At 46.9% G+C, this 13,388-nt stretch overlaps 1 protein-coding gene across 1 annotated transcript in view; it reads right to left on the reverse strand.

Moving 5' to 3' along the window:
* The window catches only part of LOC144785494 (mycolipanoate synthase-like), a 170,061-nt gene that overhangs the window by 128,957 nt on the left and 27,716 nt on the right, over positions 1-13,388 (reverse strand). Inside the window, exon 3 of the mRNA XM_078664363.1 lies at positions 10,889-11,042. Coding sequence (XP_078520489.1) covers positions 10,889-11,042 — 154 coding nt within the window. The remainder of the gene's footprint in view (positions 1-10,888; positions 11,043-13,388) is intronic.

Consider the following 13,388-nt stretch of genomic DNA (forward strand, 5'->3'; position numbering starts at 1 on the left):
CAGAGATATCAGCTAAATCACCGGTCACAAACTAAATCATAATGTTTACACTCTATTTTATTAAAAACAATGTAGGTTAAAAATCCAGTACAGATTGACTGAATACATCAATTTAAACACATCTCATGAGAACATTTATAAAAACAGACCTGTATTAAAATAAAGGAAAAACATGATACATTTTCATATAAAGGTACAGTAAAAAAACAATGTATATCTAACTAATAAGGCCACAATACATTCATCAAATCCACATGAATGATTCCACAGTGTATCACAATTTAGACAACACAAACAACATAACCCCTTTACAGTCAATAGAGCTCTTAATATGGCTACAGATTAATTGATTCAAAAAACCTTATATGAATGTATAGGGTGCTTCTGGTACAATATAATAAAAATATCTCAGGAGTCCCCTAGGTAAATTTGAATTCTGTGCAAAAAAATGCGTTGACGCGTTTCGGTGTTGTAGCCCGATGATATGGTCACACCTTCCTCAAGACAATGTTTTATTTATTGGGGTCTTCGAGAGCAAAGCTCTATATCCTCTCTCTAGAGAATATTGTCTAAGTTCCTCACATTCACTCGATCTTTTACCAATTTATACGTTGAAATTCCAAATAACCTCTTTATTTCCAGCCACACTGTGCTGAATATTCTCGTCCTAAATTGGTTACTTTTTGGTCGCTGTGGTTTTTATGTTCCTGTTGGTACACTTTGTTGTTTATTTCATATGGGTTCCTTGCAATCTTAGATAATCCTTGTTCCCCGTGATGAACTTATCTTTCCGGATCGCCACTTGCGTCCTGGTACAGAATTATTGGATCCGGTAATTTCTCCGTTATACCGGCTCTTAGCGTCCACGGGTACGTCTCGTCTTACTTCCAGAGAGGCCTCTGCCTAGTCCAAACCAGTTCCTGAGAACTTTGTTTACAGGACTCTCTTCTTTCTTTCACTGTAAAGGGCAGAGACATCAGCCGACCCACAGGAGGTGGAGCCAGCACAGGGGAGGGAAGATACAGCTCTGGAGCACTTTGTTGACATGATTCCTTCTCTCCTTTTACAGTGCAGGGCAGAGACATCAGAAAAGCCACAGGAGGTGGAGCCAGCATTGTAGAGGGAAGTCCAGCCCTATTCAGGTCCCAGGTGCAACTCCTCCCTCCCATCTAGATGCAGATCTCGCTATTCACCACTGAGCTGCCCCACCCTGTCTCCTGGAATCCCCAGCCCTGTCACTCACAAACCCAGACAAGGAATACACAACCTAGCAGAGGCAGGCCTGGACAGTTAGGCAAGAAAATACCTACTTTCTAAAAGTGGTATTTTCAAACACAGAATATTAAAACCAACTCTACTAAAAGATGTATTTTATTTATCTGAGTTTAGGCATACTAAATTCGAATTTCTACCATGTTTCCTGAGTCCGTTAGGATTATGAGAATGTAATAATCTAACTGCCCATTCTGGCCTATGGAGATAGGTAGCCTTCAATAGTGAAAAACGAAAATGGCTATAATTCACTATTAGGACATGCCACACACACCAGAGCAGGTCCTCCCTTATACTTACAATGCACCCTGCCCTTTGGCCTATCATAGGGGTATGTAACATGAAGCAGAGGTAAGGTTTAGGGACTGGCAAGTGGGTGCACTTGGCCAAATTGTCATGGCAGTGCTAGACTGCACACATGCCTTGCAAAGGCAGGCCTGAGACACACTTTATAAGCTGCTTCTGTGGGTGGCACAACCAGTGCTGCAAGCTCACCAGCAGCATTTGATTCACAAGCCCTGGGCACACATGGTGCACTGTATTAGGGGCTGACATATAAATCAAATAACTCAATCATGGAATAACCAATTAGTACATCAATTTAACATAGGGAGCACTTGCACTGTGGCACTGATTAGCAGTGGCACAGTGCCCAAAGCATAAAACCAGCAAAAACATATCAAAACAGAGGAAGCAATCCGTCAAAAAATGGAAGGGAGACTCACGCCAATGATGCCAAGTCTAGCACCTGTCCCCTCCAGCTGAAATTTGGGGAGAACTACCCTTCCCCTTGGGAGTTCTCTTCACTAAGGTGGAAAAATCTGGACAGACCATCAGCGTTGGCGTGTTCTGTACCAGGGCGGTGTTCCACCGTAAAACCATACCCTGTAGGGAAATGGACCACCTCAACAACTTTGGATTCTCACCCCTCATCTGCATCAGCCATTTGAGGGGCCTGAGGTTGGTCTGAACCAGGAAGTGAGTCCCAAACAAGTATGGTCTCAACTTCTTCAGTGCCCATACCACAGCAAATGCCTCTCGCTCAATTGCACTCTGCCTCTGTTCCCGTGGAAGTAACCTCCTACTGATGACGCTACAGGTTGGTCTACGCCCTCTTCATTAATCTGTGATAGAACAGCCCCTACACCATGCTCTGAAGCGTCTGTCTGTACAATGAATTATTTTGAGAAGTTGGGCGCCTGAAGCACGGGTGCTGTGCACATGACAGTCTTCAGGCCGTCAAAAGCCTTCTGACAGGTGTCATTCCAGTTCACTTTCTTGGGCTGCTTCCTGGAAGTCAGCTCAGTCAAGGGTGCAACAATGTTGCCATACCCCTTGACAAACATCCTGTAGTACCCAGTGAGTCCTAAAAAGGCTGTCACCTGTGTCTGAGTCTTTGGGGTTCCCATGCCAGGATGGTATCAATCTTGGGTTGTAGCGGCGCCACCTGGCCTTTTCCTACCAGGTGACCCAAGTACACCACGGAACCCTGCCCGATCTGGCACTTACTCACCTTGATCGTGAGGCCTGCCTTGCACAGTGCCAGCAACAGTTCTCAGAGGTGCTGCAGATGTTCTTCCCAACTGGCGCTGAACACTGCAATGTCATCCAGATAGGAGGCACTGAAATCCTCCAGTCCAGCCAACACCTGGTTGACCAACCTCTGAAAGGTGGCAGGTGCATTCTTCATTCCAAAGGGAATAACCCGGAATTGGTAGTGCCCTTCTGGTGTGGAGAATGCCAAGCTCTCCTTAGCCCCATCAGTCTAGGCGATCTGCCAGTACCCAGATGTCAAATCAAACGTGCTGAGGTACTGTGTAGCCCCTAACCCATCAATGAGCTCATCAGCTCTGGGAATGGGGTGTGCATCAGTCCTAGTGACTGAATTAAGCCCTCTGTAGTCCACACAGATCCGGAGTTTGGTTGTGGCACCCGGTGAGGCAGTCTTTGGGACCAAGACCACTGGGCTGGCCCAAGGACTGTTTGAGGACTCAATGACCACTAAAGCAAACATCTTGGAGATTTCCTCCTTAATGTAAGCCCTAACCTTGTCAGTCACTCTGTAAGCCTTGTGCTTCACAGGAGGACTGTCTCCAGTGTCGACATCATGGATGCACTACTCTGTGTCAGGGTTCGGAGGAGAGCGATCGGCTGCCCGCAGTATCACCATGCACATAGACGGCCGCTAACTGAACTACAATTCCCAAGCCCGCCGCTGGAAGGACTACCACTCCCAGAGAGCCTAGCGCAGAGCATGCGCAGGCCACTGACCACACATAAGGAAGTCGTCAGCAGCAACCGGCGTTGGAAATTAAGAGTCCGTACGAGGCTGAATCCACGGAGTACTACAGGTGAGACTCAGCTCTCAGGAATCCCTTCTTGGTATTTGTTTGTGAATTCGGGATATGCTGGCAAAGTTGAGCGGCTGCTCCCTTGCGGTTGGCGACTATAGTGCTTTGCATTTGGGGCGTTTCTCGCGCTGTGTCGGTGGGGGACATTCGTGTGGAGGACGCCCACCTTAGTACTTTGGATATCCAGTCCTTGCCCCACGCGATATAATCAGCGTGGAAGGAACGAGTGGCATTGTCGGCCACTGCATAGCACAGTGCCCTCCGTTGGAGAGTGCCGGCACGCACACGGAGGACGGTGAGACCAGAAAACATGGTCTAGGGAAAGCTAAAATAAATCCGGACGGAACCATTAGACATCGAGTGCCATTGTCGGCCACTTCTTAGCACAGTGCCCTCCGTTGGAGAGTTGCCGGGACCGGCACTCATGCGGAGGACGGGGTTATCATTTAGCATTGTCGGCTGTAAGAGGTTCAGTCACGTTAGATGCCCAGAGATTGGTATAGTTTATTTTACTTTATTTCTTGCAGTACGTAGGGTGAATTAACCCGGTAACTGCCTTTCATTTGAACTACCTTAATTGACTTTACCTAAGTCTTGTAGTGCCATCAATAAATCTTGGTTGCATTCAATAGGGGTCACTTGTACTTCGCATGTCTCTATGAACTGTGTGTTGCATGGTAGAGGTTCCGTGACCATAATCCGATCCTGAGGTCTGTCAGGGATTACACTCTGTGACACCTGGAACCAAGGAAAATAGATCAGAGAATTGCCCCAACAGCTGGCTACAATCTTGCTGCTGATCAGGGGTCACTGTGGCAGAGAGGCTGACACCATCCACTGACCCATCTTGCTCTGTTGCAGACAGGAGGTCAGGAAGAGGCTCGGTCTCCTCCTCCATTCCATCATCTGCCGCTAGGAGAATGACCACTTCGGACCTTTCTAAGTGTGACTTTAGGCGGTTTACATGCAGGACCCGCAAGGGGTTCCTCGGAGACTGCAAGTTCAACAGATAAGTGACATCCCTCTTGCGCTCCACCACCTCATGTGGACCAGTCCACCTGTCCTGGAACGCACCAGGCTCCACAGGGGCCATGACCCAAACTTTCTGTCCAGGTTAAAGCTCAATCAGAGTGGCATTCTGATTGTACCACCGCTTCATTTCCTCCTGGCTGGCTTCCAGATTCGCCTGAGTGAGATCTCTGAAACGGCAAGTCTGATTCCTGAAGGCCAGCATGTAGATATATACATCCTGGGGAGGTTTCCTGGGAGATTGCTCCAAGCCTTCCTTGACCAAACTCAAAGGTCCTCTTACCGGGTGACCATACAAAACCTCAAAGGGGCTGAACCCTAGAGACTTTTGTGGAACCTTACGGTAGGCAAACAGAAGGCATGGCAAGAGGACGTCCCACTTACGCCTCATTGGTTCCTCAAGACCCATGATCATGCCTTTAAGGGTCCGGTTGAATCTTTCAATTAGCCCATTACCTTGTGGGTGGTAAGGAGTGGTGAACTTGTAGGTAACACCACACTCCTTCCACAGAGACTTCATATAATTGAAAATGAAGTTTGTATCACGGTCAGACACCACCTCTCTGAGGAACCCCACAAGGGAGAAGATCCCCATCAGTGCACGTCCCACCACAGGGGCCATCATTGTCCTGAGCGGAATGGCTTCCGGGTACCGGGTAGCATGGTCCACCAAGACCAGGATAAACCTGTTGCCCATGGCTGTCTTGGGGTTCAGTGGCCCCACAATGTCAATGCCCACCCGTTCAAAGGGGGGACTAACTACAGGGAAATGTTGGAGAGGGGCCTTGGGCCTCCTTCCACTTTCCCTACTGCCTGGCAAGTTTGACAGGTCCTACAATGAGTATCTGAACTCTTTGGCATCTGGGGCCAATGCAAGTGGGAGACAAGCCTTTCAAAGGTCTTGTTCTGCCCCAGATGTCCAGCTAAAGGAACATCATGAGCCAAACCCAGTAGGAAGGCTCTGAAGCGCTAGAGTACCACCAGCACACGGGCTGACCCAAGCTCAGCAACCTTAGGCTCACTATACAGGAGACCGTTCTCCCATTGGATCCAATGTGATCCAGACTGATAACCTGCTGCCTGGTTTGTGGCCTGTTGCCTCAAACCCACAAGAGAAGGGCACTTCTGCTGCTCTTCATAAAATTCCTCCCTGGGGGGACCCCCTTCTGGGTCAGCTCAGGTAGGTTCCCCAGTTCAGAAACATGCTCCCCTGTAGGTTCCAGGGCATCCCCCTCAAGGTCTGCTTCCTACTGGACTGTGGGAACAATGGGGGCCGGTTTACTGTGCCCCCTACCTCTTCTCTTTAAGGCAGGTCGCTGGGCCATACTTTCAGGCTCAAGCGTCTCTTGTACACCCTTAGCTGCCACAGACCGAGTGGTCACACATGCCCACTCAGGCGCCTTCCTCTCCACCTTAGCCCAAGGGGAGCTTTCTAAATCATTGCCTAACAGACAATCAATATGCATGGATGCCTCACAGCTACTTGAAGAGTACCAGAGACCCCCCCCCACTCAATGGGAACTTGAGCCACCCTGCAATGGCTCTCTGTGTTGTCAGCAGCAACAACTGGGAAGAATGCATTGGGGACCAACTGCTCCTCAGACACCAAGTGACACTTGACAGCTGTCACACTTGCTCCTGTGTCTCTCAGAGCCTCCACTCTATGGCCATTGATGGTCACCCACTGCCTGTAATTTTTTAGTGTCATTAGGCAGCTGAGTTCTAGGGACCATCTCAAAGTCTCCTAATGTGACAAGGGACATTTCTGCGTGACCCTACCCACCTTGGGCACCCATCTCCTCCCCACCCAGGGCTACACTGGCCATCTGATGGGGTGGTGCATGGAGCGGCACATACTGACCCTTTTGGGGACACTGGGGATCATACCAATGGTGTCCCACCTGCTTACACTGAAAGCAGGTAACAGGTCCCCTATGAACAGGTTTACCTGTGGGGGGTCCTGACTTCTTCTCAGGGGGAGGCTGGGAACCCTTCCCTTGGTTCCCTTGGGAATTACATTGGGGACCTTTTTGGAACTCTCTCTGTTTACCCTTGCCCCCCCACTCTTCTGCTGGGGACCTTGCCCACCTTTGGCGGAGTCTCCCACAAGACCCTTGTGGACCCTGGTACTGACCCAGCGGTCCGTATCTTCAGCAAGCTTTCTAGGGTTAGTCAACTTACTATCAATAAGGTGCTGGCGTAGCTCTGGAAAACAATTAGCAGACAAGTGCTCCCTAGCAATCAAATCATAGAGCGCTTGAAAATTAGCAACATTGCTACCCCTCACTCAACCATCCATAGCTCTGCAAAAGAAAGACACATATTCTATCTAAGTGGTTCCCTCCAACTTCTTACAATTCCTGAACCTCTGTCTATAGTGTTCTGGAGTTAACCCATACCTTGTCATCAGTGCTTCATTCATGTGGGCATAAGACATCCTATGATCACTGGGCGAGTCTAACAAAGTATCCCAACCTTCAGTTAAAAAGCGGCCCCACAACCCCGCTCCCCAATTCTTCTCAGGGACCCGGTGGGCCAACATTGCTATCTCATAGGCTGCAAACCACTGCCCAATATCTTCATTTTTTTAGAAATCTTTGATGACATCCTTGGTAACATGTACCCTGCCTTCTGAAGGCACAGATGGTGCGCTGCCACCAGAGGGATTGATTTCTAAGCCCTTGGCCTTGATCTGTAATTCCCTCAACATACTTCCATGTTCCATTCTCATTTTCTCTCTTTCCAAAGACAACCTGTTATTCTCTGTTCCCCTCTGACTCTCCATTTTAAGCTTAGCCAACGCCAGCTTAAGTGCCCTATTTCTCTCCCTGTCTTCCAACTCTCTGGGGGACCTGCCTTTGGAAGAGATATTGCTGCCTGGTGGAGAGAGTCCCCTCCCCTAGCTGAAAACACTGGCCTCTCAATAGGCCCATCTGCATCCACAACTGGCTCCACCACAAGATATGGGGCATTTCTTGCTTCTACCCAGGCCCTCAGTGCCTTTTGGTAGTCTTCCTTTTTAGAAATGCCTGGTGTAGCAACTTTCAATTTCCTGCACAGATGTTTGAGCTGCTTCACAGTGTAGGTATCCAACCTCTCTTCCTCAAATTCAAGATCCATGGATGCAACAGATGCTGGTTTACTCATCGTAGTAAAAATTGGGAGCTTTCAGGAAAATCTAACAGTCCAAGAAAAAAGATTCTAGAAAAAAAAGTATGTGGTCGCATTTGGTCTGCACTCACTAGTAGTGTACACCAATCACTGTATATGCAAATTCCAAATCCTCACCGCTGACCACCAATGTTAGATCTGGGGGTCTCTAGTTGGCAATGGTATTCACCTTTGTCCAAATAGGGACCCTTACTTTTAAGTCAGGATAAGGGGATTACACTCCTTAATACCCCTGCTCACCCCCTTGGTAGCTTGGTACGAGCAGACAGGCTTATCTCAGAGGCAGTGTGTTAAGCATTTGTGAATATACACAGTAATACAGTGAAAACACTACAGATGGACACAACTTAGGCTTTATAGAAATAAGTATTCTTTATATAGACTTAAACACAAGACCACAAACAACAAAAATCCATAATACTACACGTCAGATTGCTTAAAGATGATAAAATGTTGCTTAGTTAAAGTTGCTGATAAATGCAACAAAGTTCTCAACAAAGTACCTGGATGAGTAACGAAAAGTAAACAAAAGGTTCGCAAAAGGGGAGATGTGTTGGTTCCGTGATCTGCCTAAATGCTTGCGCAGAGTAGGGGATGCGTCGTGATCCTTACCGGGTCGGAGGTGATGATTCTCGGCCTGCGGGCCCGTTGCGGTGCGCAAGATGGCGCCTTGATGCAATGCGATGATCCGGTTGCGATGCGAGAAGATGGCGCCCTTGATGCGGCGATGCGATGGCGATGCGTAGATGCCCTGGCAGCCTTATGACGACTCTGTACTTTAGAGCCGTGACAGGCCCTGCAACACGCTTCTCCGGTGATGCGATGGCGACTCTCTCAATGGCGTCACGCTTCTCCAGTGATGCGACAACAGGCAGCTTCGATGAACACACGCTTCCAGGGAGATGCGGCGAAGGCTCGCTTCTCCGGCGATGCGACGATATCAGCTGCGGCTGCGAAACGCTACTTCTTGATGCGTCGCGCTTCCAGCTCCCGGCGACACGCAAATGCCTGGAGTCAGAATTCGCAGCAAGGAAATTCAGAGGGGAGCTGGAGGCGAAATCTTTTGTCCTTGAGACTTCAGCAGGAAGCAAGCACAGTTCAAGCCCTTGGAGAATATTCTGTAAATGATGAAAGTCCTTAAAAGTTCCTTCTCCTTTCCTTGGCAATGAAGCAACCGCTGCAGGCCAACCCAGCAAAAAGCACACTGGCAGAGGGGCAGTCAAATTCCTGCAGCTTCCTTGGTTCTTCTCCTTGGCAAAAGGTTTCTTGTTCCGGAAGTGATCTAATTTCTTGGGATCAGGGTCCCAATATTTATACCCCAAAATCCTTTGTTCTCTGAAGGCAGGGAGGCCTCTGCCTAGTCCAAACCAGTTTCTGAGCACTTTGTTTATTTGAGTCTCTTCTTCCTTTCACTGTGAAGAGCAGAGACACCAGCCGCCCCACAGGAGGTGGAGCAAGCACAGGGGAGGGAAGATACAGCCCTGGAGCACTTTGTTGACATGATTCCTTCTCTCCTTTCATAGTGCAGGGCAGAGACATCAGACAAGCCACAGGTGGTGGAGCCAGCATTGTAGAGGGAAGGCCCTGCCCTATTCAGGTCCCAGGTGCAACTCCTCCCTCCCATCTAGATGCAGAGCTCTCTATTCACCACTGGACTGCCCCAGCCTGTCTCCTGGAATCCCCCAGCCCTGTCACTCACAAACCCAGGCAAGGAATACACAACCTAGCAGAGGCAAGCCTGGACAGTTAGGCAAGAAAATACCTACTTTCTAAAAGTGGTATTTTCAAATACAGAATATTAAAACCAACTCTACTAAAATATGTATTTTATTATTCTGAGTTCAGGCATACTAAATTTGAATTTCTACCATGTTTCCTGAGTCTCTTTCTTTTTCTCTCTCTCTCTGTCCTTTGATGAGCGCATGACACACCTTCTTATCTTGAATTTTGTCTTGCAGGCTGTGACTTACAGATTGCCCAGAGAAGACCCGCCATGACTCTTCCAAATAGTTGTTTTGAGTTTAATTTGAAGAAAATTATTTGTTTGGATATTCAAAGATGATTGAATGATTCTCCTTTTTTGACAACACATAAATGTTGATTGTTGTAATTGTGCGACAACAGGTGAATTGTTTAGTTCATGATTTTGTAAAGTTGATGTAACATATCTTTTATCTGGAGAGGGGGGTCCTGGGGGAGGGGTGGCCTGGGGGTGATGGCGGTGGGTGTTGCGGCCCTCTTGGGTGTCCAAGCTGAATGATCAGTAGCTCCATGGCATCTGTTGTTCTTCAGGTGTGGCTCTGGACTGGACTCCCTTTAATGGTGCAGGTTGTCGTTCGACTTTACCAGGTAAGAGCAGGTGTTAAATCCCTGCTGCTAACGCGCCTTATCACCTGTTTTGGGATTTTATCGCCTTTCTGGCTGGTTGTTGAGAATGTTGTGAAGTGGTGTTGTCGCTGCTTTTTGCACGGGAATGCCTACTCTGCATATCATTAGCATTAGTTACCAGTGTCATCTGGGCGATGTTATTTTGCGGCTGCTATCGCAGGAAAACTGGTGATATCGGCTGTTGGCACCAGGTTATGAATGGGGCGATATATTTATCGCTACTTTGGATGTGATAAAGTATCGCTAACTCGGCGATAAGTCTTTGAGAATGTGCCCCTTACTTTCTAAATAAAATATTATATAACTACTTTCGGTGCAAGACAGCAGTTGAGGACTGCACTCCAAATTCCTTCATTATCGCTGAAATGCAGCCTCTATAACTCAGCTGGCAGGAAGCAGCAGAGCAGTGCCTGCCAACCAAAGAAACAACAAATTTTCAAGGGTGAAAGGTGGACAAGCAAAAGTCCATGGTAGCCCAGAGCACTGCTAAGATTGAACGATTTTGAGCAACTCGTAACTAGAAAATGTGTCTGCTGAAGAAAAACCTTTAACCTTCCCAACGCTCTCCATGACTAGGTAAGAATAAGGAAAGCCTATTTTTCACATCTCTATGGCAAAATAGAGAGCAAAGGATGATGACAAAATACCTTGATAAGAAGCAACAACAATACACTTACCCATCAATTAAGGCTGCCCGTGTTGTACGAATCTTTCCTGGCTTGCTGTCATCTGGATCATACCAATCTTTGGTATTAAACCTTTCTGGGGGTATCTCGACCGTGCAGTTTCTCCCTTCAACAAGAACTTTCCAGAAATTATCAATCCCTTCACCTGAGGAGGATTGTATAAAAAATACAATTACTTTTAAAATATGAATCTAAACCTTGAGCACGCGCATCGTTAGAAACTAGTCACATGTAAATAACTCGCAACCCAAATTAACTGACTCCAACTGACATCATGGTTCAGTGAAATAAGCGCTTGCCGCTAATATCTGATGTGATCTAGATTTTAGGAGCTCAATTCCCACTCAGCCTTTTATCCTTTTAATGTTCCACAATTTACTAACATAGGTTGTTTAATGCACAGCATAATGCATTAGTTCAAACAAAAGTACAGGCACAAAATACTTCTGTCACTTAAATCAGCGACATCTAAAACGCGCTATGTAAATAGCTAAATATTATGGTACACAGTGTATCACTGGCAGAAAGAAAACAGTCTGAATCATTCACTGCATTAAACAGTGATAACGCAAAATGATGCAACCACCCTTCAAAATGTAAGGAGGTGGCCCATGAAATCCAACATGTTACACTTATGTACTCAACATAAATCCCAGCCTCAGAATACTTGTTGCCATGTAAGGAGTATGGCCTTTACTGTCTTAACTCTTACTGTGTACAATTTGCAGCATTTTCACTTTTTCCTGCCTTGAATAATTCACTCTAAGAGGTCATGGGACACAATCCTGCATATTGATGATTCAGAATATTACAATTCTGAAAACATTTTGTTGTGGGGGAGTGGATGGCACAGAAATGGAATAGACGCAAAAAGCTGACTCTCTTATCAATGCCGTTTTAATAGCCCATAAGAGTACTGCCAGTTATTCATTCTGGTAAATTCTTGAGCTTGACTTTACTGAGGAATTAGTCTGGCTTTCTGCTGTGGTCCTTTCCTGATAATCTGGAGGCCTAGATACTATACAATAAAATTGAGTCTTGGAATGGTTTCTCTGCTGGAGGTCTTGCAATGCAAAGTGGAGAGGGGCGACCTAAAGTCCAAATGTGAAAGAATCGCTGGAGGAACATAAGATGCCGTCACACCTTGACTGAGGGTTAATAGATGCAGTTTACCCAGACTTTCTTCAGGAGACTGTAGCAATACGGGTAGGCTGGGATGTTGAAGACATCATGCTGAGTTGGTTTTCCACTTCAGTCCCTCTCTCCAGCTTATATTTACACTGCCCTGGGCCCATCTTGGTGTAACTTGACATGTGAATCTAACATGGGGGGGGGCTGTGGTATAAGCATCTTCAAATGCTGTTTAAGGCTGGACTTAATGGATGCATTTTGGACCTCAAGGGAGATCAATCCTTACTGAGTATTAGAGAGGATGGTTTGAAGCAAACAGTCAAAGAGAAGTCAGCGGAATAGCACTTGATGTGGGAGATCATTCAGGTCATTAAAGAATAGAACGAAGAACTACAGCTCAAATTCAAGGACAATGAGGACAGACTGTGGAAGAACAACAGTAGCATTAGAGGTCTCCTGTGAGGGGCAGATCCACTGATACACTGCCCGGGGCCCATCTTGGTGTAACTTGGCATGTGAATCTCCCATGGGGGACTGTGGTATAAGCATCTTCAAATGTTGTTTAAGGCTGGACTTAATGGATACATTTTGGACCTCAAGGGAGATCAATCTGTACTGGGTATTAGAGAGGATGGTTTGGAGCAAACAGTTAAAAAGATGTCAGCGGAATAGCACTTGATGTGGGAGATCATTCAGGTCATTAAAGAATAGAATGAAGAATTACATCTCAAATTCAAGGACAATGAGGACAGAGTGTGGAAGAACAACATTAGCATTAGAGGTCTCCTGTGAGGGGCAGATGCACAGAACATGCAGAGCTACGTGCAGGAGTTCCTCAACTTTACTAGTCACAAACTTGAAGACCCTCTTGTGTTTGGATTGCATACACAAAGTAGGTCTGGACAGTTCAAGAAAAGAATACCGTCAGATATCTCACAAGGGTTCACTTCATCAAGGAGAAGAAGGTGTTATTGGCTCTGGCACATCAAAAGGGGATCTGACGCCCAGACGCCATAGCCTGCAACTGTTCCCAGACATTGTGAACTCAATCCTATAAAGGAGATAAATTAGACTTGCAGCAAATGGCCCTCTCTGAAGAGTCATCCCCAAACATTTTGCCTTCCTCTTACAAATTTTGCTGAATTTGTTTTTGTTGGCCTTAGCACTCTACTACTGCTAACCAGTGCTAAAGTGTTTATACAGGAAACGCTAGGTGCTGCTCAGATGGGGTCCACAGATAAGGAGAAGGGTTCCCCATTGGTCAGTTCAGTGTCTCGGGAGAGTATAGGCAGAGGGGTCCAACTAAATTCAAAGAGGCATAGAACTGACAAGTGTACCTGCAGTAAAGGGCAATTGCCCA

This window comes from Lissotriton helveticus, chromosome 10 (assembly GCF_964261635.1).
Source record: "Lissotriton helveticus chromosome 10, aLisHel1.1, whole genome shotgun sequence".
Classification (NCBI taxonomy): Eukaryota; Metazoa; Chordata; class Amphibia; order Caudata; family Salamandridae; genus Lissotriton; species Lissotriton helveticus.